The 27,361-nt window shown below is 59.8% G+C and overlaps 1 protein-coding gene across 1 annotated transcript; it reads right to left on the bottom strand.

Annotated features, from left to right (window-relative positions):
• Positions 1 to 113: 113 nt before the first annotated feature.
• ABCC10 (ATP binding cassette subfamily C member 10) lies at positions 114 to 22,845 on the bottom strand. Its single transcript, XM_004605936.2, has 22 exons — positions 22,735 to 22,845; positions 22,438 to 22,609; positions 19,879 to 21,097; positions 18,025 to 18,252; positions 16,495 to 16,651; positions 16,137 to 16,246; positions 14,115 to 14,194; positions 12,428 to 12,599; positions 9,780 to 9,878; positions 8,099 to 8,288; positions 7,323 to 7,400; positions 6,639 to 6,833; positions 5,960 to 6,116; positions 5,641 to 5,833; positions 4,336 to 4,679; positions 3,569 to 3,738; positions 2,822 to 2,982; positions 2,353 to 2,606; positions 1,390 to 1,535; positions 1,215 to 1,312; positions 845 to 957; positions 114 to 760 (listed from the first exon to the last, which is right to left on the bottom strand). The coding sequence occupies exons 2-22, from the start codon at positions 22,596 to 22,598 to the stop codon at positions 619 to 621; spliced, it is 4,467 nt and encodes a 1,488-aa protein (XP_004605993.1). The 5' UTR covers positions 22,599 to 22,609; positions 22,735 to 22,845; the 3' UTR covers positions 114 to 618.
• Positions 22,846 to 27,361: the final 4,516 nt, after the last annotated feature.

Raw genomic sequence — 27,361 nt, 5'->3', positions numbered from 1 at the left:
CCCCCCTCAGGGGTCCTGGAGGCAGGATAGCATGAGCAGAGGGGGCTGGGATGTCTCCAGGCGGCTGCTCCCCCTGGAAGGACGTGTTCCCGCGGAAGAAGCCAGGGCTGCCAGGCACAGCTCTCGAGAGAGAGCGGACACCCTACACGGATGCGCTCCCAGCCCACTGCCATTTGGAGTTTTGGTTTCTGGGTCACACCTGGCGGTGCTCAGGGCTTACTCCTGGCTCTGGACTCAGGAATTCGTCCTGGCAGGGATCAGAGGACCATACAGGATGCCAGAGATGGAACCCAGGTCGGCTGTGTGCAAGGCAAGCACCCTCTCCGCTATAGCCCCCCCCAGTCCCATTTCTGACACCAAAGAGTCAACCTTGGAGAGGAACCTAGGCCCCCTTTTCCCCTCGGGGAAGTGAGGGAGAGGTAGAATCCAAGAGAACGTCTTGGGGGGAGCTCCCCGGAGGTACCTGGTGGTTGCTAGGAGGGTTGTGAGGTATCAAACGGGCTCGACCCCGGGCCTGTGCATGTCACTCTGGGGCCGTGTGCCCAGCCAGGAGGAGGTGACCAATGAGGCAGCACCCTGGCCCCTGGAGAGGGGTAGCGGGCAGACGGGGCCGCGGGCCTAGAGGGAGGACGAGGCGCCCTGCAGCAGCTGCTGGAACAGGGAGTGGGGCCGGCTGCGCAGGGCAGCGGGCGTGTCCAGCTCAGCCACCCTCCCGCCCTGCAGCACCAGCACGCGGTCCGAGTTCAGGATGGTGTTGAGCCTGCGGGAGAGAGGGGTCCTTGGGTGGGAGGGCTGCGCTCCCTCGGGGGTGGGGGCGCCGGGCCTCCCCGGGGGCTCTGCACACCTGTGGGCGATGGTGAGCACCGTCTTGTTGGCAAAGCGCCTACAGATGGTCTCCTGGAGCAGCTGGTCAGTCTTCTGGTCCACGCTGGCCGTGGCCTCATCGATGCACAGGATCTGGAACGTGGGTAGGCACAGAGAATGGGGCTGCGCCTCGGGCCCCTTGTCCGAGCTCCCGCCCAACCCAACTAAGAGAAAAACTAACTTTTTTTTTGGTGTTTTTGACCCTCCGCCCCCTGGAGGGCTGGGCTTGATGCTGAACCCCCACGCTGGGGTTACTGGAATTAAGCCTGGGGCTTCTGTGCCCAGAGCACGTGCTCAGACCCCAGCTTCCTCCCGCGTCCACCCCCCACGGCCACCTCCTCTCGCCTTACCTTGGCGTCTGTGAGCAGAGCCCTGGCCAGACACAGCAGCTGCCTCTGCCCCAGGGACAGGCTCCGGCCCCCCTCGCCCAGCTCACCGTCCAGGCCACCTGCGGGGCACAGCACTGTCACCCCCCCCACAGTGCCTGCCGAGTGGGCCACTCTGCAGGGGGGACCTGGCACTCACCTGCGGCTGTGATCGCTGCCCCCAGGTGGCACTGTTCCAGGGCCTGCCACAGCGCCCCGTCCTCGTGCAGGCCTTGGGGGTCCAGGTTCTCCCGAACAGTCCCGCTGAACAAGAAGGGCTCCTGGGGGATGATGGCCAGCTGGGATCTGGGGAACAGGGACGGGATAGCACAGGGGCTGGGGGTGGACAGGGACCCACTGGGCTCCCAGAACAGGTACTAGCCTGGGCGCGGAGACTGGGCTGTGAGTCCCTTCCACCTGCAGCATCCCTCAGTGGCCGTGGGTCAGCCCTGCATGTTGAGCTATGTGGGTGCTATGTGAGGGGCCAAGAAACCCAGGGCCTCGCCCAGCACTTCCGGAAGGTGAGACCACCCTCGGGGAGTGCCGGGACCATCCAGGATGGGGGTGGTGGCATGTGTGTGTGTGTGTGTGTGTGTGTGTGTGTGTGTGTGTGTGTGTGTGTGTGTGTGTGTGTGTGTGTGTGTGTGTGTGTGTGTGTGTGTGTAGTCAGAGAGCGGACAGCGAGGAAGGCCCTTGTGCACAGCTGACCCAGGTTTAATCAAAGCCCACTACGTGATCTCTCCAGCCCTAGAGATTTTTCAAGTGATGGCCCATGTGTGGTGGACAGCCGGTGTGCAAAGGTTGCACTATCAGAGGGCTGGAGCATAGCACAGTGGGGAGGGCTCTTGCCTTGCACACGGCTGACCTGGGTTCGATCTCCGGCACCCCAAGAGGTCCCTGAGCCTTGCTCTGGGAGTGAGCCCCGAGCACAGCTGGCACTCCTGCCCCTCAACCCAGAGAGGGAAAAGCAAAAGCTGGAAAGCGCTGGTGGGTGGCGGAGGGTGTGTGCCGGAAGCACGAGGCCGTGAAGCAGGAAAGAGGATCCCAGCCCTGACCTAGGTGCCGAGACCACCCCACCCGCACCCCCCACCCCAGCCGGGCCTTCCTCGGTGCGCCCCCGGACCTGAGCTCAGCCAGCTCCAGCTGCCTGCTGTCCACACCATCCAGCAGCACTTGGCCCGAGCTGGGTTCCAGCAGCCGGAAGAGCACCAGGAACAGGGAAGACTTGCCAGAGCCTGTGCGGCCCACGATGCCCAGCTTCTCCCCGGGCCGCACGCAGAAGGTGACGCCGTCCAGGGCGTTGGGCAGCCCCGGCCGGTACACCAGCACCACCGCCTGGAACTCCACGCTGCCCTGGGTCAGCCAGCCGGGGCCCAGCTGGGGCGGGGCAGCAAGGGAGAGAGAGAGAGAGATGCAGGGGCCAGGTGAAGTCGGGGATTGCGAAAAAAAGGAAGGGAGCATGAGGAAGGGGTGGGTGAGAGTGTGGACGTGGAGACGAGGGCACCGAGGGGAAGGGTGGAGGCCGCAGCAGGCGTCTGAGGAGATGGAGGGTGACGGGGCCTGCAGGAGGAGCGGGAGGGACTGAGGCCTACCTGCAGGGCCGGGCCCCGGGGCTCTTGGGGCAGGCCGCAGGAGTATTCCTCTAGCCGCTCCACGCTCACCAGCATGGATTCCGTCTTGGTGAAGCTGCTCACCAGGCCCGAGAGGAGGCCGGTCAGCGACAGGGCATAGGACAGCGACAGGCCCACCAGTCCTGGGACAGAGGCGCTGGGGCTTAGACACGGGGTGCGGGCGGGGGGGAGGGGCACAACCACACTTGGGACTCGGGAACAGAAGCCAGGAGATGACGGGGAGCGGCTCTGAGGGGCTGGGGGGGGCACAAAGAACAGGCGCCTCATTCTACCCCAGGGCGCCTGTTCTGGCCCCTGCTGAGACTCCCTGACTAAAATGGGGGTGATGATGACTCGAACAACCCCCCCCCCAGGGCTCCAGGGCGCTGGGGGGCCACGCCGGAGTCGGAGGAGCCGATGGCACAGGGGCAGAGGGAGAAGGAGGCGCTTCTGAGGTGGCCTGTGAGGGCTCAGAGGGCTGCGTGGGCTTCTCCCCTGGGAGGGCCCGAGCCACCCCAGCACTGCCAGGAGGGAAGCCCCCAAAGCGGAACCGTGATTCGCCCCCAGCAAACACTAGAACAGTGAGCAGGAGGGCTGGAAGGCAGCTCCAACTGCTCAATGCACGCCGGGCCTGCGGGAGACCCGGGGCTTGACGCCCGACCCCTGGGGCCTGCGCCAGCCGGGCCGACTACTGCCAAGAAGCCCCCCCCCGACACCCAGTGGAGGCACCTGGGTCGGCGAGGCCCTGCTGGTGCTGGACCAGGGCGATGGCGGCGATGGCGCTCACCACCGCGGCCCCCATCAGCTGCAGCCGGATGTCCAGCCACTGCTGGGCGGCACTGGACGCAAACTGGCACCGCTGGTTCAGCTCCAGGAGTCTCTGGTTCTCGTCCTCAAACCTGGGGGAGCCGGAGGGGATGGAGTCCCACACCCCAACCCCCCTGCCACACCTCCACCTCGGAGCTTGCACACCCAGCCCCGGGGCCAAGCCAGGGCTCCTGCTCTGCTGCAGGAGCTCGTTCTCTTTCTCGTTTCTCTTCGGGTGCTCAGAGCTTCCTCCTTGCTCTGTACTTAGGATCACTCCCAGCGCTGCTCGGGGGACCCTGTGGGATGCCAGGGACCAACCCAGGCCAGCCACAGGACCTGACAAGTGTCTACCCACTGGGCTATCTCTCTGGCCCCCAAGGATCCCTTTCTCTTTCCCCCCATTTTTTTCTGGGGGGGAGGGGGCTTGGACCATGCCCAACAGTGCTCAACACTTACTCCTGGTTGCACTCAGGAATCTTACCTCGCGGTGCTCGGGGGACCATATGGGGAGCTGGGGACTGACCTGCGTCAGCCGCATGCAAGGCAAGCACCCTGCCTCTGCACTATCTCTCTGGGCCCCCAGGACCCCCCTTTTCTGATCGCTTCCCCTTTCCCTCCATGCCCTTCCTGCCTCTGCCCTTCTCAGGAGACCTGAGCCTCCTCACCCCTCGGGCCCCAACCCAACCCACCTGTCGCTGGCCCCGGCGGCCCGGAGCACGGGGAGGCCAGCCAGGGTGTCGGCCAGGTGAGTGTAGAGGGGCGACAGGGCGAGGCTGCAGAGACGCCGCAGCTCGCGGGAGGACGCCCGGAAGTGGCGCTGCACGCGGCAGTAGAGGACGCTGAGCGGGGGCAGCAGCAGCAGCAGCCAGGGCAGGCCATAGCCCAGCACGGCCAGGAGGCCCAGCAGGCCCGCGCCGTTGGCCAGGAGGATGTTGAGCAGGAAGGGCAAGCTGTCGTCCGTGCAGGCCACGTCGGAGGAGAAGCGGTTGAGGACACGGCCCGTAGGGGTGGCTTCAAAGAAGGTTACTGGCGCCTGGGCAAGGGGCAGTAGTTGGGCCGGGGTCGGGAGGGCTGGGTGCCCCACCAAAGGGAGATGTCAAGGGAGCAAGAGCCAAGACGCAGAAGAGGGGAAAATGTGACGTGTCCCTGAGTAAGTGGGGGAGAAAGGAGGGTCCAGTGGAGGCGGGACATAGAACATTCCAGACTGCACAGGACAGGGGGCAGTTCTCGACCACGGGGACCTGGACTTCAGAAGATGACGAGGCACATTCTGACCCCTGGGGCCAGCCAGAGGCTGTGGGCAGGGGGCAAAGTCAGTCCCTTCCACAGCCAAGCACTCAGGGGCGGGGCCTGGGGCATCTGGGGAACCGCCTTCCCTCTCCCTGCCATCCACTCTGCAAACAGTCCATTCTGGGGCGCTTGGGCTTGGGGCTGTTTGAGTGGTGCTCAGGCCTTACTCCTGACTCTGTGCTCAGATCACTCCTGGAAGTACACTGGCAGCATATGAGGTGCCGGGGATCAAACCCAGGTGGGCCATGTGCAAAGCAAATGCCCTACCCACTCTCTTGCCAGCCCCGTTTGTTTTTTGAGCCATACCCGTAAGTCCTGTGGGCCCCAATACAGACAGGACAGAAAGGAAGCTTGGGCAGAGAGATAGGACACCCTCCGCCGGTGAGGGTGCTGGCCTGGCACTCGGTTGACCCAGTTATACATCAGGCATGCCATATGGTCCTCTGAGCACTGCCAGGAAAGATCCCTGAGCATGGCCACGTGTGGCCCCCAAACCAAAAGGGAAAAAAAAAAAAGGAAAAAGAAAGGGAGCTTGTTTTCACCTGAGAGACAGGCCCTCACCGGCCACCGCCCCAGGTTGACCCTGGGACGCGTGCCCGGCCAGGCCAGCTCTCCAGGGCCGGGTCTGCCCTGTCACCAGCGCGAGGAGCTCCTGGGTCCCAAGGCCCTCTACCCACTGGAGACCCAGACAGGTGGGCACTCACCTGCAGGACTCGCCGAAGCAGGCGGCGGTGCAGCACGCCCGTGGCCCTGAGCGTGCCCGCCGCGAAGAGCACGGCCCGCAGCAGCGTGCACAGCGAGTTCGCACCCGCGATTGCGGCGTAGACTGTGAGGTAGAAGCGGACGTCGGGGCTGGAGCCGTTGGGGGCTGCTCCGGGCAGCAGGAAGGTGGAGGTGCTGGGTGGTGGGGAGGGGGCTGTGGGTGACGCAGAGCAGGGCTCCTTCCCGCCCTGCGGCCATCGCGGCCACCCTCTGGGAGTCATGGAACCTCCACCCGCGCCCTGGGCCCGCCTGGCCACTCACTAGAGGCCTCTGGGGGAGAAGAGGAGCAGGTGGGCAGAGAGGGGCTGGGGGACGGCGTGGGGGCAGCCGGGGGCGGGGGCCTCCAGGGAGTGGTTCCCGCTGGCCTTCAGCTGCGAGATCCAGTAGGACAGCCACCAGTCGGCCGCATTGCGTGTGGCTGTGGGGTGGCAGGAGGCAGCTGCGGTCATCAGCTCCCCTCCTCCCCGCCTTCCTCCACCCCGACCTGGGCTTCTGAGAGCCCTCCTGCATGGCGCCTGCCCCAGGGCCCTCCCAGGAGTGTCCTCTGCCCCACTGTCACTCTTCAGGCTGAGCAGATTCTGAAATGTGCAGAATGGGAGCCCGCCCTTGGGGGCAGGCCTGGAACATGGGTGCGCAGTGCCCCGCCCCTCCCGTGGCCAGGGAGATACTACAGCACTTGCCTCACACAGGCCCACCCGGGTTCGATCCCCAGCACCCCCCGCAATAGAGTCCCCCAGCAAGGCCAGGAGTCACCCCTGAGCATTGCCTGATGTGGCCCCCAAACAAAACAACAGAATGTATCCCTCTGGGCCCTGGGACTCCCGAGATGGCTGGGGGATGGGATCCACTCACCCCCTGTCCCAACTAGGGGTGGTGGGAGGGACCCACCTTGGGATAGGGGACAGACAGCGTGACGGCTGGTGGCCCCCAGGGCTCGTACCTTGCATGAGGAGTAGGGAGAAGAGGATGGCCAGGGCCAAGGCCTGGCCCATGGCCCTCCAGTAGGCCCGGTACACGCGGAAGGCCACGGCGCCCTCCTGCTTGCCTTCCTTCTGCAGCAGGCCCCCCGACGTGCTCTCCTCCAGCTCCTGCCCCTTCTTTGCCTTCTCCGGGCTCTGCACCGATGGGGCTGTGCCTGGCACAGGGAGCAGCTCAGCAGCGCAGTGTTGGGGGCCAGGGGGGTTCTCAGGGGCTCGGGTGCAGGCACCCCGGCTCCATCCCCAGCACCGCCGGTAGCCACGGAGCCAGGAGGAGCACCTGAGCACCTCGGAGTGCCTAAGCACCCCCTGCCCCCCACAAAGTACTTCATTGTAGGGCCAGAGGGAGAGTTCTAGGGTTAAGGCACTTACCCTGCATGTGGCCAACCCAGGTTTGAATCCTGGACACAAAATAGGGTGCCCAGAGCACTGCCAGGGGAGATCCCTGAGCGCAGAGCCAGGAGTAAGCCTCGGGTGCTGCCAGGTATGGGTCAAACCCACCTTCTTCCCCCCAAAATCTTAGGGTCAGAGAGATAGTGCAGGGGTTGAATGCTTGTCATGCACATGTGGCCCCTGGCTGGAGCCCTCCCCTGAGCACAGAGCCAGGAGCAAGCAGAGAGCAAGCCTTCCCTGCCCCACAGCCATACCTGGGCCCGACTCCTGTCCTTGTTCAGCCCAGTCTCTAGGCACTGCTTGAACCAAAGGCAGGATTTCCGCGGGAGGCCCTGGGAAGGGAGGGAGGCTGTTGGGCGTGCACAGCACGGTCCTGCAGGACACCCCCACCCTGCCCTCTCTGCGCCTCCTGGGAGAGCCTGCCCTTCTGCGCATCTCTCCGGCCCGCAGTGGTCTCTGTTCTGGTTACTGCTGCTGCATTTCTTTTTGGCTTTTTGGGTCACACCTGGCGATGCACAGGGGTGACTCCTGACTCTGCACTCAGGAATCACCCCTGGCGGTGCTCGGGAGACCATATGGGATGCTGGGAATCGAACCCGGGTCGGCTGAGTGCAAGGCAAATGCCCTACCCGCTGTGCTATCGCTCCAGCCCCTACTGCTTATTTTTTTTTGGGGAGTGGTTGGGGCACACACCATGATGCTCAGGGCTTACTCCTGGCTCTGCACTCAGGAATCACTCCTAGCTGTGCTCAGGGGAACCAAAAGGGATGGCTGGGGATTGAACCCAGGTTGGCTGCGTGCAAGGCCAGGTCCTTCCTGCTGTGCTGTGGCCCCGGCCCCTCCTGTCCCTGTTTCTGACCACCTGACTGCTCACTCTCCTCTGAGAACATCAGCTGCTCTCAGTGCCTGAGGCACCCGACCCACTGGACTTTCCCAGCGAAGCCCCATCCCTCCCGCTGTCCACTTCACCGCCTGCTCCCGCCTAACCGCCAGAGGCCGACAGATCTATCTCCCGCCGGGGCGGCATTACCAGCCCGGACGAGGCGTCCAGCGTCCAGCAGCAGCACCAGGTCAGCCTTGTCCAGGTACTCGGTGCGGTGGGTGCAGAGCAGCCGCGTGGTGGCCCCCAGCAGGCCCAGGATGCAGTGGTGCAGCAGGTGGCGGGCCACGTCGGCGTCCACCGCAGCCAGAGGGTCGTCGAGCAGGTAGAGCTCCTTCTCCTGGGGCGAGGGCCGAGAGCTCCTCAGGGAGGGCGGGGGAGGAGCGCCCATCCCACGCTGGCCTGAGAGGACTGCGGAGACCGGAGGGCGGTCACCCCCCGCATGCCAGCCAGGGCCTCAGGCTGTGCAAACAGGCTCTGCGGATCCCCATGCCTCCCGCCATGGAATGCTTCTCATTTTGTTCTGGGGCCACACGGTGCTCAGGGCTGACTCCTGGAACTGTGCTCAGGAACCACTCCTGGTGGGCTTGGGGGACCATATGGGGTGTGGGGACTGACTCCGGGTGGGCAGTGTGCAAAGACCTTACCTGCTGTGTTATCACTCCAGTTCATGTACTGCTTTTTATTTTATTTTTTATTATTTTTTGTTTGTTAGTTTTTGTTTTTTTGCTTTTTAGGTCACACTCATTGATGCTCAAGGGTAATTCCTGGCTCTGCACTCAGGAATTACTCCTGGTGGTGCTCGGGGGACCATATGGGATGCTGGGAATCGAACCCGGGTCAGCCACGTGCAAGGCAAACGCCCTACCCGCTGTGCTATCACTCCAGCCCCCATGTACTGCCTTTTAGAAAAATACTGAATTCCGTGTATTTTTTTTTTTTTTTTTTTTTTGCTGGTGTTGTGTCATTGTTTGGTTTTGGGGACACACTTGGCGGCTCTCAGGGATTATCCCTGGTGGTGCTGGGGGACCATATATGGAGACAGAACTGAAACAGGACAAACACCCTGCCCTGCCCCCAAGGGGACGGGACCCAGGGCCTCGCCTGTGGACTTGACTGATCCTGTGCAGAGCTCCGTCCTGCAGCCCACCCCACAATCGGTTCGGGTGTTGGTTTTTTTCTGTTTACTTTGGTTTGGGAACACATATGACAGTGCTCAGGACTTACTTTTGGCTTTGTGCTCAGAGGCCACTCCTGGTGGGGTACTGGAACTGTTTATGTTACCAGGGAGTAAAGCCACATGGAAGGCAAATGTTTTACCCCTGTGCTATTTCTTAGCCCTTGAAGGTTCTTTTCTTTTCCCTTTTTATTTTTGGGTTTGGGGCCACACTCAGCTGTGCTTACTCCTGTGTCACTCCTGGTGGTGCACGGGGGACCAGTGAGGTGCCAGGGATCGAACACCCTTCCCAGTGTACCATCGCTCTGGCCTCCTTAAGCCTGCAAAAGGGAGGTGGAGTGACCGATGACCCAATGGAGGGAGCATGGAAGGAGGGGCAGGAATATGTGAGGCTGATCAAAACAGCCCCAGCCCCCAAGTGTGGCCCCAAACAAACAGATCCCGAGGAACAGAGATTTGGGTTGAGGGGCTATGGTGCTTGCCGTAGCTGGGCTTGCTGGCCAGCACTGCAAACGGTCCCTGGGCAGAGCCAGGCAGAGCCTCCACACTCCCCCTGGTGTTCCCCCCTCATCCCCCTGAAAATCAATAATAACAATGTAAAACATCCCCACTGCCCCTGCTCAACTGAGCTCCAGGCCTCCACCTCTGACTCACCTGGTAGGCGGCACGAGCCAGGGCGATCCGGGCCCGCTGTCCCCCGCTGAGGGTCACGCCCTTCTCCCCCACCTCTGTCAGGTCCCCAGCAGGCAGGATCTGAAAGGAGAGGCCCACAGAGCTGGGTAGTGGGCTCAGGCAGACCCGCCTGTCTCACCTCTCCCCGAGGAGGCGCGAGAAGATGGGGGTGAGGACAGGAGTGCAGGCTGGCGGGCAGGGCCTTTGCCTGGCATGCAGCCGACCGGGGTCAGATCCCTGGCATCCCACATGGTCCCCCAAGTGCTGTCAGGGGTAATTCCTGAGCACTGCCAGGTGTGGACCCCTCCCCAAGAGAAGAAGCCAGGGAGCTTGCGACTGGGCTGGAATCGGGGGTGAGTGAGCGAGGGGGTCAGGCCCTAATCCCAGCAGCAATAGCCTTTGCCGGACACGTGCTAAGTGTTTAGCCCTCGACAGGCGCCATCCTCAGGAAGTTAGTCGGATTTCCTCTCCACAGAAGAGACTCGAACTCAGTCTACAGCAAGTCACAGGCAGGACTGGGGCAGGGACACAGATCAGGAACACAGACGCGCCCGCTTCCCTCTGTCGCTGCTGCAGGGCCAACGAGAACGCTGGGGGCTGAGCATGCATGCAGCAGTGGGGCAGGTACGTTTAGTGACAGTGCTCGCACAGCTGGCCTGGTGTAGTCAGGGGGTCACACTCCTATGGCTGTGGGGCCCACAAAGGGGTCTCACTCCTGGCTGCAGGGCTCATACATCTTTAGTTGTGGTGCTCAGAGGTTACTCCTGGCTCTGCACTCAGGGGTCACTCCTGGCAGTGTTCGGGGAACCATCTGGGACGCCGGGGATCGAACCTGGGTCCGATGTGTTCAAGGCAAGCACCTTGACCGCTGTATTGTCACTCCAACCCCATGGGGGTCAGCACACCTGGTGGTGCTCTGGGCTTACTCCTGGCTCTACACTCAGGATCACTCCTGGTGGGGGATGGGGACCATATGGAATGCTGGGGATGGAACCCAGTCAGGCCTGTGCAAGGCAAACTCCCTACCTGCTGTACTATTGCTCTGGCCACACACACACCTGGCTGGGCAGAACTGGGGACTGACCACACTCAGCAGGGCTGGCAGGATCCTGGCGCGTGTGTCTCCAGAGACGGAGTATGGCCACTGACCCAGCTAGCGGGGGCCAGCTGTATTCACCCAAGTTCACTTTCGTGCCTTTTTTTTCTTTTGGGTGGGAAGGGTACATGCAGTGGTGCTTGGGGCTCACTCCGGCTCTTCGCTCAGGGTTCGCTCCTGGTGAGGCTGAGGGGATCCTATATGATGCCGGATTTCAAACCCAGATTGGCTGTGCGTGAGGCAGGCACCCTCCCTGCTGCCTCGCTGTTGCCCCGGCCCCCTCTGTGCCTCTTTTAACAAGGCGATGATGGGACAATCTGACAGCCAAGCTCTTGTAGGGCTGCGACCCTTGACCTCTGAGTGAGCACCATAGCTTAGGGTCACCATCACACAGGGGGCCACCATGGTGCTTCCCCTCGGGGGAGACTTGTTCATCTCTTCATAGCACCCAGCAGTGCTCCTGGCATCCCAGAAGACTCGGGGAAGTGTCTGCTACAGAAACTCACGCAGCATTAGCCAGGCCAAAGGTACCTTTCTGCAGATTCTGTGCTGGCCTGGACAGGACAGTGGGGAAAGATGGGCCTGTGGGGACCTTGGAGGTCAGGTTGGAAAGAAAGCCAAGGGAGGAATCTGGGAACCCACAAACTGGGTCTTCTGGAGGGGGGGATCAAATGGATGGGGCAGGGTTCACGGGGTAACTCCACATACCCAGCCTGGGGTTGAGGTTACGGGAAGGGGGGGCAATGGAGGATTTACTGCCTCAAAATCCAGAGGCAGTGGCTAGAGTGATAGTACAACAGGTAAGGCACTGGCCTTGCATGTGGGGTTCGATCCCCAGCACCCTTAGAGTCCCCCAGTCCAGCCAGGAGTAAGCCCTGAGCACAGTTGGGTAAGGCCCAAAATCCAAGACAAACCAAACCCGCAGCTGACTTCCTACAGGCAAAGCCTCCTAGGTCCCTCCCCTTCCCCAGAGGCTCAGGGGCCCTATCTACTCTCGAGCCACCTCCCATCATCTCTCTTAGACATACAGAAAAGGGGGTATACCTGGAAGCTGGACCCTCTGGCAGAATTGAAGCTAAAGAGCCCAATAGTAGCAGATCCTGCCCAGAAAGGGGGTTCCTGATGGCAGGGCCAGGGGCGCGTGTGTGGGCAGGGGAGAGGGTGTGCGGGCTGGGCACTCACACAGAGGGCCAGGGGCGCGTGCGCAGGCAGGGGAGAGGGTGTGTGGGCCGGGCACTCACACTGAGGGCCAGGGGTGACTGCGTGGGCAGGTGAGAGGGTGTGCAGGCCGGGCACTCACACTGAGGGCCAGGGGCGCCTACACAGGCAGGGGAGAGGGTGCACGGGCCAGGCACTCACACTGAGGGCCAGGGGCGCGTGCGCGGGCAGGGGAGAGGGTGTGCAGGCCGGGCACTCACACTGAGGGCCAGGGGCGAGTGCGCGGGCAGGGGAGAGGGTGTGCGGGCCGGGCACTCACAGAGGGCCAGGGGCGCATGCGCGGGCAGGGGAGAGGGCGTGCGGGCCGGGCACTCACACTGAGGTCTTCGTTGAGGGCACAAGCCTCAAGCACTTCCTTGTACAGCCTTTCATCGAATTTCTTTCCAAACAGAATGTTGTCCCGGATGGTGGCAAACTGGATCCAGGGTTCCTGGGTGGCCAGGCCGAAGCCCCTGGACAGCCCACGCACTGCAACCCGGCCACGGAGCCTGCAGAGAGCAGGGTGGGCAGCACAGAGACTAGCTCCCAACGGGACCCCTCCATACACAACTTCTGCCTCTGACCCTGGCTCCCCGCTCTGACTCGGTTTCCTGGACTGGCATCTGAGGGGGCTGAGCAGTGCCAAGGTAGCCAGAGGCCCAGGGCACGGGGAAGGAAGCAGTGGGTCTGGCTGCGCCCAGGTGTGGGCACCCGGAGAAAGTGGCCACCACACAGCACCCAGGCCTGCAGATATGGAGGCCCGGGAGTGATGGGGCTGGAGCGACAGAGCAGCAGGTAGGGCACTTGTTTTTGTTATATTGGGGGGAGAGGGGGAAGGGGTGTGTGCCATACCCAGTGGTGCTCAGGGGTTACTCTTGGCTTTGTGTTCAGAATCACTCCTGGTGGGGGGGCCATATGGGATTACAGGGATGAAACCCAGGTTGGTCATGTGCAAGGCAAACACCCTCCCCTCTTGTATCGCTTGGGCCCAGGTAGGGCATCTGTCTTGCAAGTGACCAACCCAGGTGTGACCCTCAGTCCCCACATGGTCCCCTGAGAACTGCTAGGAGTGATCCCTGAGCACAGAGCCAGTGGTAAGAGCTGAGCACCCAGGGCTGGAGCGATAGCACAGCAGGTAGGGCATTTGCCTTGCACGTGGCCAACCCGGGTTTGATTCCCAGCATCCCATATGGTCCCCTGAGCACCACCAGGAGTGATTCCTGAGTGCATGAGCCAGGAGTAACCCCTGAGCATCGCCGGGTGTGACCCAAAAAGCAAAAAAGAAAAAAGAGCTGAATACCCCTGGTTATGCCACCAAAGCAAAAAGCAAAAAAAAGGATGGTGGGCAGACTGAGCAAATCCTTGGCATGCAGGAGACACTGTTTTGCTCACCAGCACTACACGGTCCTGAGTACTGCTGGATGCAACTGTCAAGCTTGGAACATGCCTCTGTACATTGCCGGGGAATGGCCCCGAAAGTAAAATAAGAATGCCCCACCCCCGCCACCCGCCCCCATACTTCTGCTCCTCTCCTGATTCTTCCCCATACAAGCCTCTTTTCTTTATTTTGGAAGGGGGGGACACATCCAGCAATGCTCAGGGTTGACTCCTGGCTCAGCACTCAGGGATCACTCCTGGTGGTGCTCGGGGGACCATACAGGATGCTGGAGATCAAACAAGGGTCAGCCACGTGTAGCCAGGAGCCCTGCTCACTGCCCTCTCTCTCTGGCCCAAGGCCCTCTTCTCTAAGAGAATCTGAAATGCTGGATGCTGCCATGCTTTTATTCTGTGTGTGGTGCCGGGGATGGAGCCAGGCTTCAGATATGTGAGGCAAATGCGCTGCCACTGACACCCCCGCCACCCCCAGGGCCTTCTCTGCTCACTGACAGTGCTCTCAGCACCTGCCTGGAAACTCCCAGCACAGGGCTATGTCCTCCTGGCCTCTCTGACTCCTGCAAAGGTCCCTGCTCCAGGCTGGGGGTGGGGCAGCTTGACAAGGTCGGCGCAAGGGGTGGGAGAGTTACCTGTGGAGCTCCCCGGCGATGGCGGCCAGCAGCGCACTCTTCCCGCAGCCCACCTTCCCCACGACGCCCACCAGGATACCCTGCAAGGAAGCCACGGGAGAGCCGGGGTCAGCCCCCGCTCCCGCCCCCCTACCAAGACATGGCCTTGCATGTGGCCAACCCCAGCTTACTCCCCAGCACCACCTATGGGCCCCTGAGCCCCACCAGGAGTGATCCCTTCTGGGTGTAGCCCCGAGGAAACACACACACACACACACACACACACACACACACACACACACACACTCCTATATTCACGGAACTACACATCTTGAAGCAGAGTTCTGATTTACCAGCCATGATCCAGAGACATGTAAATAGATCTTGAGTTGTGGGATTGGTGTTGGAATATTCAATGTCTGTAACTAAACTGATGACTTAATAAAGTTATACAATCAAAAAAAAGGGGGTAAAATAGAAACAGCATTCCATAATGACTCCACCCTGACAATCAGGGTTGGCCCCTCTGCCAGAGGGCACCGGAGTCGGGGGCGGGGGGGGGTGGGGGACCGTGACCCTGGCAATGCAGGGTCAGCCTGTCAGAGAGGGGGCTGGGTGGTCTCCCTGGAGCTGCGTGGTCTTGGGCCCACAGAGAGTGGTGGCACGAAGGGGCATGTTCCTGGGAAACCTGCCAGCGTCGCCATAGCCTGGGTATAAGTCCTTGTTTGCTGAAGGTAGGCCAGGGGGGTTCTGTGACTTAGATCAAACACAAAGCACCCCGACCGACACATTAGCAAAATTCCTTTGAAAGATTCCAGCCTTGTCTTGCCTAAACTAAGAGGGGAAAAAAAAACACCAAACAACAGTGCCAGCCAAGGACATGAGCCAAGCGTGGCGGAGTGGCTCCGGGGAAGGCTGAGGTTGAGCTGAGGGGCAAAGGGTTGGGCAGAGGTCAGGGGGTGAAGACCCAGAGCCAAGGGCTGTGGATGCTTCATGCAGCCTCTCGGGCCAAGTCTGCAACAGGGGGTCGCGGGGTGAGCACTGCACCCCAGGCTACAGGGACCCCTCCAGCCTCCTGCAAATCTCTCGGAAGGGCCAGGGAGAGCTCAGTGGGCTGGACCATATGCTTTGAGTCCAGGAGGACCAGGTTCAATTCCCAGTTCTGCGGTGACCCCCACCACACACACACACACACACACACACACACACACACACACACACACACACACACACACACACACACACAACTTCCATGGAAAGGCCTGCCAACAATGCCAGGTGTGGCTGAACTATCTTATTCATCCTTCTGTTGTTTGTTTTGTTTTGGGGCCAAACCCTGGCTCTGCATTCAGGAATCACTCCTGGCGGTACTCGGGACCATCTGGGAAGCTGGGGTTGACCCCGGGCTTGCCGCGAATGCCCTCCCGGCTGTCCTATTGCCCTGCCTCACCCTCTTCTCGGACAGGCCGCGGGGCCTCTCCCCCGGTGCCTAGAGCAGATGCAGAACCTTCATTCAGACACACACAAGCACGTGTTGGTCTGGGCTGAGGAGACGTGAGCCACCTACACAGCAGAGGCCCAGGCAGCCAGTGCAGAGAGGAGACACCCGCTTTGCACACACTGACCCCAGGTAGATCCTTCATACCAGGGGGGCCCCGAAGCAGCACTGGGAGAGACCCCCGAGCAGTCAGGAGTAGTCCCTGAGCATCGCTGAGTGTAGCTCACCTCCCCCTCCTCCCAAGAGACACAGAGACCGAGAGATGTGACTGCATATGCGGGGCGGGTGGACAGTCCAGGTTGAGACAGCGTCTCCTCTCTGAGGACCGTCCACTCACCAAACTCCTCCAGCCCTTTCCTTGGTGATCAGAGCCACCAAGTGAGACCCCCAAAACAGTCCATCTTTGCCAAGTGACCCCAATCTTGACCAGATCCAGGCTTTGTCTGGGGGTCACTGGGGGCGACCAGCTCTGTCCCTGTCTGCCCCCCCGCCCCCGTCCTCTCCAAGAATTCCCCCGTTCCTGTGTGAACGTCTGACCCACGGACCTTCTTCACGTCGAGGTGACTGACGTAGGTCTCCTGGCTGGTCCTGGCCGGGTCCCAGGAGAACAAGGTTTCATGCAGCTCCACAGCCGTGGAAGGTTCTGTGGGCGGATCTGAACAGGGAAGAAGCTGGTTGGCTCGGGCTCCTCACCCACCACCCCTCCTGCATGGTCCACGGCCCACGTGTCCCGCATACAGACCCTTCCAGAACTGGGTCTCAAGTCTCGGTGTGAGGCACCCCCCACCCCACGCCAGGGTCTGGGCTCCACCTGGCCCCAGTCCTCTTGGCCTCTTCTATGTACTCTGCCCAAGGCAGGGCGCCCCCCACGCCAGCGTGGGACCCCTCTAGCGCCCCACTTACCTGGGCTGTAGTAGGCCTGGGGGTTATGGTTGGGAAGGTCCAGGAAACGCTGGATCCGGTCCAAGGACACTTTGGCCTCCAGAAGGCCATTGATGACCCATGGGAAGTTGTTGAGGGGAAGAATGAGCATCTGCACCAGGGCCAAGGCCGTGAACACCTGGGGAGGTGGGGGTGGCATACCTGAGACTCTCCGGGGGGCCCAGGCATAGGTCTGAGAAGGGAAAAACTAAGGAGTGAACAGCACTAGCCCTGAGGTGAAGGCCGCCCCCAGAGAGCCCACAGACCTGGCCAGGGAGGGGCTCCAGCCCTGAATGCATGGCCCGCTGCAGCTCCTGAGCACTGCCATGTGGGGCCCAAACTAACACAACCCGCACAGCACATTCTGAGACCTCGAGATTTCCATCTAAGAGTGCTAGAACATGGCTGACCCGGGTTCTGTTCCTGGCATCCCGTACGGTCTCCAGAAGCTATGCCAGCGGCAAAGAAAAAATTTTTTTTCAACCTGCTAAGTACAGAGGTTAAAATCCCTGGCACCACATGGTCTTAAGAGTATAACCAGCAGGGTGGAGCAATAGCACAGCAGGGAGGGTGCTTGCCTTGCACGCAGCCAGCCCGGGTTCGATTCCCAGCATCCCATATGGTCCCCTGAGCACCGCCAGGAGTAATTCCTGAGTGCAGAGCCAGGAGTAACCCCTGTGCATTGCCGGTGTGACCCAAAACAAAAGAAACAAAAACACACAAAAAAAGAGTATAACCAGGGGGCTGGAGCAATAGCACAACGGGTAGGGCATTTGCCTTGCACGTGGCCAATCTGGGTTTGATTCCCAGCGTCCCATATGGTCCCCTGAGCACCGCCAGGAATAATTCCTGAGTGCATGAGCCAGGAGTAACCCCTGTGCATCGCCGGGTGTGACCCAAAAAGAAAAAAGAAATACAACCAGTGGTCACTCCTGAGCACAGAACCAAGAACAGCCCCTGAATACCTCTGGGTGTGACTCAAACCCTATATGCACACATGCATGCAACGCACATGTGTACACACAACACACACACACACACACACACATGAGCACATACACACACACTTCCTAGGTAGCATCACCTGGCCCTGGCCAAATCCAACAGTGATCAAGATGTCTTGCCAAGCCATGATAATTAGGATGAGGAGTGAATAATCCCGGGCTGGACAAGAAGTTGGAAAGGAAGGAAGAGAAGTTGTTTGGAAGGAAGGGTTATCTATGCAGGGCCACTAAAGTTTCCTTCAGGGGCCACAGAGACAGGAGAGCAGGTGAGCCTCTTGTCTTGCATATACCTGACCTGGGCTCCATCCCTGGCACCCATACAGTCCCCTGAACATAGCCGGGGTGATCGCTGAGTGCAGGATCAGGCTGAGCACTGCTGGGTGTGCACCCCTCACCCACCCCCAAAATAAAATTCCTTCAGAGACTCTGACCCATAAGGCAGAGCCAGAGACCCTCCTCCACCAGTATGGAGAGCAGGGGCCCACCTCTGCGTCCCTCCCACCCTCACCTTGGTGGCCGTGAGCTGGTGGCCCAAGAGGACATAGGTGATGAAGATGACGATGGAGATGACCACTGGCAGGGCAGCCCACAGGTACACACAGGCCGCGTCCAGGTACTTGATGACCCGGAGCCTCCCCAGCTCTCGGGACCGGCAGGCCTCGACGCGCGCCCCCAGCGCCTGCTCCCAGCCGAAGAACTTGATAACCCGGATGCCAGCCAGCACTTCCGCCATGAGCTAGGGATGGGGACAGGGGACAGTGTGTGTGTGTGTGTGTTGGAGGGGGGGTGTCTTCTCCTAACCATGCTGTCCTTCCTCGCCTCAGCCCTTTCTAGAGGCCTAAAGTCCTGTCAGCCCTAGGGGCTTCCCCTCCTGACCTTGATCCTATATCTTCCCTTGGAGGATGCTCAGAGCAGGAACTCCCCACTCTCCCAGGAGAAACACGTGGGTAAAGGGGGCCTGCTTTAAGGAGGGGCCTATGCCCTGGGCCGGGAGATGCAGTCTCTGGGGGCCGGACACCAGCATAGCCCCAGTGTGGGGACACAGGAAGCATCGTTAAGGCCTCCAGGAGCCTGTGACCATGCTGAGAGTCAGGACCAGACAAGCCTGTGGCGGGCCGGGGCCAGAGGGGGTCCTGGGCCCTGAACACATGCAAGTCCCCCACCTGTGAGCCAGGACAACTCTGTGCTCCCCAAAGGGCCCTGGATAGGTGGTCAGTGGTGGTCACGGGTCAGAGAGGGGTAGGAAAGGCCTCAGTTCTGACAGCTCTCAGGGCCACCTGAGACACAGCCCCCAGCAGTGGTGGGTGAATGTCTGTGAAGGGACCCCCAGTCTGCAGAAGCCAGAGCTGATTCAGGGAACGCTCCACTTCTAGACTCAGCTTCTAGGGAGCACCTGGGGCTCCCCGCGGCACGTCCACGAGCAGTGATGGGGCTATCCCAGAGGCGGCCAGTGATGGGGGGGGGACACCCATCGGAGGAGCAGAGAAGGACACAATAGGCTGAGCACTGGAGAACAGGAGGCCTGGGTGGGATCGTGGGATCTGATACCCAGCACCTGCACGTCCTGAGCACAGAGCTGGGAGTAATCCCTGAGACCACTGGATGTGGCCTCTCCCCCATACAACATCAGGGAAGGAGCTTCCCTTGTACATAGTTGCCCCGGGTTCGAAAGCTGACACCCCATGTTTCCTTGAGCACCCCCAGGAGTGATCCCTGAGTACAGGGCCAAGAGTAAGCCCTGAGCACTGCCAGGTCTGGCCCCAAAACCCAAACTCAAGCCAAACCACCTCATTCTGTCCCAGACAGGCCACGTCCCTCCCCTCTGGTTGCTGAAAGTTCAGGAGCTGGTATCACCTTCCCAGGCGCCAGGCACTACTGAGCACTCTCTCCTCTGGCCCTTGCCACCACCCCCGGCCTACAATGACCACCCTTGGTCCAGAGTGAGCACGGGGAGGCCCACAGAGGCGCATCAGAGGGGATCAAAGTGGGAAATTGGAGAGCCAGAGTGTGAAACCAAACCATCTCTTTTTTTTGTTGTTGGGCCACACCCAGCAATGCTCAGGGGTTACTCCCTGCTCTGCACTCAGGAATTACTCCTGGCAGGACTCAGGGGACCATGCGGGGTGCTGCAGATTGGATAAGATCGGGTGCGTGCAAGACAATAGTCCCCACTGTGCATCTCTCTGGCCTCCTCTCCTCTCTCCTCTCTGAACTCTGCTCCTAGGTCCTGCTCCCCCACTGGGGTACAGTGTGTGTATATGTGTGTATGTGTGTGCATGTGAGCGTGCGCGTGTGTGATGGAGATGGGGAGAAACACCTGATGGGGCGTCTGGATTGCCGAGGGGCCCGCGCAGCCCCTCACCTTCACCCGTGCGTCCTTGTGCTGGAGCATCCCCTGGTTGCTGGCCATGATGCGGGTGGCGATGGCTTTGTTGACAGGGACCAGCAGCAGGGCCAGGACCAGCCCCCCCACAAAGGCCACGCCCACCTGGTGGTGGAGCAGGTAGAGGGTGATGGCCAACTGCAGGGGCAGGCCCCAGGCCTCGTGGAAGCTCCCCGCGAAGTTGAGCAGGCGCTCCGAGTCGGTGCCCAGCAGGTTGAGGGCCTCCCCCGTGGGGGGGCGCCGGGGCCCCAGCTGCAGCACCTTCCCGTACAGGGTGCTCATCACCGCCCCCTGCATCTGCAGCATCACCTTCCGGACCTCGAACAGGTACTGGTTCTGCAGCACGGCCCCCAGCACGGCTCCGCCGGCGAGTCCCAAGGCGTACAGCACGCCCTGGCTCAGGGGCTCCTGCCCTTCCTCCAAGAAGCCCACCAGGAGGGACAGCAGCAGTGGCCCTGAGAATCCCAACATGGTGCTCGCCAACTTCAACACCCCAAGGGCCAGGTAGGGCCGCCCAAAGGCCCCGTACAGAGCCCGCCACAGCTGGGCGCCCTCCCGCCAGTGGGACTGGAAGAGCTGGGTGAGGAAGGCGGGGTGCAGTCTCAAGGGGAGATGGCACGTGTCCTGGGGCTGCTGGAGCTCTCCCCGGGCCCCTCGGGCCAGCAAGGGGCTCAGCCAGGCATAGGAGAAGCGCGACAGCCAACTCTCCCCATCTTCAGCGACCTCGCGTTCCTGCACCTCCGGCAGGAGCGGCTCCTGAAGCCCGGGTCCCCCTGTGCCCCCCGGGAATGCCCAGCCCAGCCCGTAGCCCAGGAGGGCGGTGAGCTGCAGAAGGAGGAGGCAGAAGCGGGAGAGGGGCCCCGGGAGAAGGGGCGGCAGGAGACTGCCCCGCTGGCAGTGCCACAGCAGGGTCAGCACGAGGGCCGGGGCTGGCAGGAGGGCCGTCAGAGCCAAGGACAGGGGGCCCCGGGAGCGGCTGTGCGGGGAGCGAGCCAGCACCCACAGGGCCACGCCGTGGCTGAGCCAGGCCACAGATGCCACGCCGCTGGCAAGCACCTCCAGCCCCAGGGGCCCGGGGCCCGACCCTGGGGGCAAAGCAGCTGGGAGGAGGTCTAGCAGGGGAAAGACGGAGAGCAGGAAGGAGGTCGTGAGTCGGAGCTGCCAGCCAGGAATGCAGGAAAGGCTATACTCTGGATTCCTGGGGATAAGAGGAGAAGAAAAAAGGCACATCATGGCGGACTCGGGGGCCCCCACACCTCCCGTGACTCATGGGATCAACTCCCTTTCTGGCACTGCGTGCCCAAGTGCTCCTGCACTGCAGCCTGGAAGCCAGGGGCTTTTCTCCCAGGAAATCCTACTGGATTAACAATTACCTGCACTGTGCATGGTCCTCTGATCACCGCCAGGGGTCACTACTGACCACAGAGCCGAAACAGCCTCCCCCACCCCACCAGACCCCCAGCAACACCAGGCAAGGCCCCAAACAAAAGAATACAAAGCAAAGCCCCCAAATGACAGTCCTTTGGGAACTCAAGCCTAGTGAGAAGACCTTCGTGAAACCAACAGAAATTACGGTTCTCTCACTTTTGGGCTTTCCTGAAGTGAGATCCTCAGAGAGAAAGATACAGCCAGGCAGCAAAGGATCTGGGGGGAGCAGGGGAAGGGCTCTGGACGGATTCTTCACTATTCAGGGTACTGACGAGGATTCTGAGAGGGAAGACTGACCAAAGTCCTAAGGTGGGGCATAGCAAACTCGGAGCCCATGTACCAACCTCCAACAGCCAACATAACATACTTTCTGTTAGTTTTGGGGTCTCATCCTGGGTGTGCTGGGCTATTTCTGGCTCTATGCTCAAACGATTCGAACCATAGTTAGTCACATGCAAATGTAGGGCCTTATCCCCTGTACTGTATCTCTGGCCCCCAAATGTTTTTCTTAACCTAGGAACTCGGGATTCATAGTAGAGTCTTACAACTTCAACACAAGTCCATCTTACTCAATTTTGCATCCAATTCATGATGAGCTGAGCTTGGGCATCTGAAACTGCACAAATGTGACGATTTGTACCCCACAAAAGGGCCCCAAATACGTGCCAGGGGCAAAGTTATATGCGCAAACCCACTGTCTGATTTAAAATCTCTCCCAGAAGGGGCTGGAGCAATAGTACAGCGGAGATGGCACTTGCCTTGGCATGCAGCCCACCCGGGTTCGATCCCCAGCATCCCATATGGTCCCCCAGCACCACCAGGAGTAATTCCTGAGTGCAGAGCCAGGAGTAATCCCTGTATATCGCCGGGTATGACCCAATAAGCAAAAAATGAGAAGATAGATTAAAGATCTCTCCCAGCACTGCCATGGGGTCAGCACAGGGAGCTGTATCCAAAGACGCTGCTGCCAAGCGGCTAATGTCCAGCTTCTTTTACTCTACTCGTGCTCCGCTCCCAAGACCTCACTATTCTGGTTAGACTCCGGGGACAGGGAACGTGGACTTCCGCAGGCACTCGAGGGCAGATGTCTCGCAGCCCCCCACTACCCACCTCGGAGTGCCCCAGTGGCAGGCACTGAGCACGGCGAGGAGCGCATGGGGCAGGGCGCTGAGCACGAGCTGGGTGAAGCAGTGGCCCGTGGTGTCGCCCTCCCACACCGGGAGCGGCTGCGACTCGCTGGTGCCGCACAGCTGGGCCAGGAACTGCTCCATGGAGGCTCAACCTGCGGGGACAGCGGGAGTGGAGGAGGGGGACAGGCGGCGGGGACGCGGCGGCCGGGAAGCGCGGCTGATTGACAGCCGGCCGGCCCCGCCCCGCCGCGCCGCGCCCCGCCCCTTCTCGCGTTACCTCCCCAGGGACGCCGTCTCCGGCTCCCCGGGGCGGGCCGGCCCGGGGTCCGGTCCTCCGCCGGACTCCGCGTGTCCCCGCGGCCGGCTTCCCCGCGCGCCGCGCTCCGGAACCTCTAAGCCGAGGCCGCTGCGTGCCGCCGGACCCTAGAGGCAGAGCACCGGCGTCCAAGAGGGCGCGCAGCCGCGGGGCGGGGCGGGGCCCGCTCGCACGGCGTCCCCTAGCGGCGGGAGGGCCTCTCCGACGCCGTGCGCTCCCCCCCGCGTGCTGTCACTAAGTCCCGCTCCCGCGTAGGATGCGCACTCTCGGGCCCGCGGGGGGCTGCTGTTCGCTAGGAGACACGGGCATCAAACCCTTGCAAAAAGACTTCGTGCCGGAGCAATAACAACAGCGGTAGAGTGCTTGCCTTGCTGACCTGGGTTCCATCCCCAGCACCCCTTAATAAGATTCCCCGATCTTTCTAGAAGTGATTCCTGAGCAAAACAACCAGGAGTCAGCTCTGAGCACCACCGGCTGTGGCCCAAAAACTCCCGCAAAGGGGCTGGAGTGATAGCACAGCGGGTAGGTAGTTTGCTTGCACGCGGCCGACCCGGGTTCGATTCCCAGCATCCCATATGGTCCCCTGAGCACCGCCAGGGATAATTCCTGAGTGCAGAGCCAGGAGTAACCCTGAGCATTGCTGGGTGTGATCCAAAAAGCAAAAAAACAAAAACAAACAAACAAACAAAAACCTCCCGCAAAGCCATGCTTAGCTGTATAATTTGGGGAACCTGAGCGATAGATAGTACAGTGGCTAGGGCTCTTGCCTTGCACGCAGCGGACCCAGGGACCCAGACTCAATCCGCAGTACCACATAGGTGCCCCAAGCACGGGCAGGAGTGGTCTCTGAGAGCAGAGCCAGGAGTAAACCGCGGCACGGGTGGGTGTGGCCCCAAAACAAAACAAAACAAAACAAAAAACGAACCAAGGAAAACTGACTTCAAATGCATCTCACCCAGAAGTGCTATGGGCAAGGGGGGAATGGGAGGGCGCCTGAGACGGGGAGGGGCGAGGGGCAGGAGCCTGGGGCAGGGGAGCGAGAGCAGGCGTGGTACCTCAGACTCAGATGGTGCTCTCCGATGGTGGCTTTCCAGGCTGCGGCTTTGGTCTCCCAGTTTCCCTTCCTCTCTCACTTTCTCCTTGCTGCTGCACTTTGCACCGCAGTCATCAACTGGGTGATTTATTTGAGTACAGGGAGTAAGTGTGAGTAGAGCTGGGGTTGGGCAAGGCCCAGTCACACCCACAACATCATCTTCGTACCAGGTCACTGGCAGGAGCTGAGGGAGCCAGGTTCGGGCAGGCAGTTCCCCACAATATGAGAGGGTGTTATTGCCTCCTCTCTTGTTTGTCTGTTTGTCCGGGGGCATGGGAACATCCAGCATAGTTTGGGGGTTATTCCTGGCTTTGCTGTCAGGAAGGAATTACTCCTGGAGGTGCCCCAGGGACAGAACCCTGGTTAACCAAGTGCAAGGCCAGCGCCCTACCTGCTGCACTATTGCCCAGCCCTCCCTCTTTTTAAAAGATGCATTTCATAGAAAAGGAATCATGAATACGTCTATATCTGACTTTTTGTGTGAATAATGTATTTTTTTTGGTTTGGGGACCACACCCAGCAGTGCACACAGCTTAATCAATCATGGCTCTGTGCTTCGGCCACTCTTGGCAGTGCAGGGATTCAAATAGAGCCAACCATGCTAACATTTTAACCCCTCTACTATCTCCCCAGATGTAGCATATGTTTTTAAAATATGTCAGTGCGGGGCTGGAGAGATAGCACAGTGGGTAAGGCACTTGCCCAGCATGTGGCTGACCTGGGTTCAGTCCTCAGGTTCCCATATTGTGCCCAGATCACAGCCAACAGTAATTCCTGAGTGCAACGCCAGGAGTGAGTCTTGAGCATTGCTAGGTGTGGCCTTAAACCAAAAAGAAAAAAAAGAGGTAGAGGAAGCAAGCAAAGGAAACTAGTCTATAACTGGGATAAAGTCAAGTGCTTATGTAGGGTAAAGAGAAAATAGTGGGCTGGAGCGATAGTACAGCGAGTAGGGCATTTGCCTTGCACGCAGCTGACCTGGGTTCGATTCCCAGCATCCCATATGGTCCCCGAGCACTGCCAGCAGTAACACCTGAGTGCAGAGCCAGGAGTAACCCCTGTGCAACGCCGGGTGTGACCCAAAATGAAAAAAAAATGAGAGGGAGAGAGAGAAAATAGCAAAGACGCTCCTGCAAACTGGGAGTGGGATGCAGGAGGGGTGTCAAAGTCCACCTCTATGGATTCAGACTTCCAGCCTTTCCTGTCTATTCCCCACTATTCTCCTTTCCAAATGGTTGGCGGATACCTGGATTCTGAGGGACAGACCTTATCTGGTCACTTGCATGGGTTGCCAAACTTTAAACTGATCTGACACTGGTGGGCATAATTTTGATAAATGAAAGGGCTTTTGGTTTTTTGGTTTTGTTTTGTTTGGGGGCCACACCTAGCTCTGCACTCAGGGATCACTCCTGGCGGGCTCAGAGGCCCAGGTATTCATCCAGTTAGGCTGCATGCAAGGCCAGCACCTGAGAGCTCTGACCTCAAATAAGTCAAAGTTTTATAATGATTGTACAATGAGCTAGAGTTTGCTCAGAGGTCACCTAGGATTGACTTAGCTTGTTCCTCTGGCTCTAACAGAGGGAGAAATTTTTCAGGAAGTCATAAAAACTCCAGGGAAGTTTATTACAACTATAAACTAGGATTGGTGCCTGGCTTTCAGCCTCACTGCCTGGGTTCCATTAAGCTTGATGATGGTTCCCCATGCTCTCACCACTTCACACAAACCATTGGCTATCTACCTCCCTAAAAACATAAAAGAAACTATTTAGGAAGACCATTTTCTCAGTGGCTCTGAACATCCGCCTTGGGCGCCAGGGAGATAGTTCAAAGAGCTGAAGTGCATGTTTTTATGCTGAAAATCTGGGTTTTATATAATGCTTTTTTCCTTTTGTGTAGTGCTGGCAGAACCTGGCAAGCTCGGCAGAGCCTGGCAAGCTACCGGTGGCATATTCAATATGCCCAAAACAGTAAGAATAATGGGCCTCATTCCCCTGACCCTGAAAGAGCCCTCAATATGGCAGCGTTGGGAAGGACAAGTAAGCAGAGGCTGATAAAATATGCTCTTCGATTTCCTGGAGCGAGCAGACGCCATTGGGCTACACTAGCATGCTACAGGGACGAATGGAGACAATACTGGCACCCACTCGAGCAAATCTATGAACAACGGGATGACAAGTGATACAAGTAGTGCTGGCGATCAAACCCAGGGCTTCATGTATACGAGACAACTGCTCTAATGCTGAACGACATACCCTGCTCAGTGTTTCTTTGTCTGTTGAGGTGATCATGTAATCTGGGTGTGAGAGTTTCAAGAGGTGCTCAAAAGGTTCAGGGGCCCCACTGGCCAACTGGGTCTTTGATTCTGTGCAAGGGCCCAAGGACATCCCTACCGTGCTGGGGATCTCTTGGCCACCCAGCAGTGCTGTGGAACATGTACTTTTCTTTTTTTTTTTTGCTTTTTGGGTCACACTCAGGGATGCACAGGGGTTACTCCTGGCTCTTCACCGAGGAATTACTTCTGGCGGTGCTCGGGGCACCATATGGGTTGCTGGGAATCGAACCCAGGTCGGCCGCGTGCAAGGCAAACACCCTACCCGCTGTGCTATCGCTCCAGTCCCAGAACAGGTACTTTTTTTTGCCTTGCCTTGCATGCAGTTGACCCTGATTTGGTCCCTGGCACCTCTTGGTCCCCTGAATATCTCTGGGAGTGACCCTGTGCATTGACCAGTGTGACCCAGGAGCAAACCCCAGGTTCAAACCTAGGCCTTATGTGCTCTCCTGAGTATCCCAGGAAGTGACCCCCCCACACTGAGCAGGGAGTAGCCCCCTAAAACCAAGAGATGTGGCCCAAGACAAAACAGAAAATAAGATGTTTTCCTCCGTGGATGTACTGTTTTCGCGGAGTTCTCCCTGGCATGACCTCTCGACCACTAGAGGTCGCTAGACCTGTAGAGAGTTCCCTGGAGTTCCAGCTTCTCTGAGAACTGGGCTGTTGCCAGGGGAACCTGACATTTCTTTCTTTTTTTTTTTTTGCTTTTTGGGTCACACCCAGCAATGCTCAGGGGTTACTCCTGGCTTTGCACTCAGGAATTACTCCTGGCGGTGCTTGGGGGACCATATGGGATGCCGGGGATCGAACCCAGGTCGGCCGCGTGCAAGGCAAACGCCCTACCCGCTGTGCTATCGCTCCGGCCCTGGAACCTGACATTTCTATGAATAATACAGATTAATGGGCCTTGACTTTCTGGCGGCCCGGGGCTTGAAGATCTTTTCTTATTTTTTATTTATTTATTTATTTTTGCTTTTTGGGTCACACCCGGCAATGCACCGGGGTTACTCCTGGCTCTGCACTCAGGAATTACTCCTGGCGGTGTTCAGGGGACCATATGGGATGCCGGAATTCGAATCCAGGTCGGCGCATGCAAGGCAAATGCCCTCCCCGCTGTGCTATCGCTCCAGCCCCGTCCGTGGGAAACAGACGTCTCTGGGCATCAGCAG

Source organism: Sorex araneus, chromosome 4 (genome assembly GCF_027595985.1).
Source record: "Sorex araneus isolate mSorAra2 chromosome 4, mSorAra2.pri, whole genome shotgun sequence".
Classification (NCBI taxonomy): domain Eukaryota; kingdom Metazoa; phylum Chordata; class Mammalia; order Eulipotyphla; family Soricidae; genus Sorex; species Sorex araneus.
The sequence above is the reverse complement of the archived record's forward strand: the minus strand, read 5'-3'. Positions and strand labels throughout refer to the sequence as shown.

Excerpts from the sequence above, each read along its gene's own strand:
- ABCC10 (XM_004605936.2), bottom strand. The coding sequence starts at position 22,598 with ATGGAGCAGTTCCTGGCCCAGCTGTGCGGCACCAGCGAGTCGCAGCCG. Across the intron at positions 18,253-19,878 it reads ACAAGGACGCACGGGTGAAG|CTCATGGCGGAAGTGCTGGC; the intron begins GTGAGGGGCTGC and ends CCCCATCCCTAG. Across the intron at positions 958-1,214 it reads CTCTGCTCACAGACGCCAAG|ATCCTGTGCATCGATGAGGC; the intron begins GTAAGGCGAGAG and ends CCCACGTTCCAG.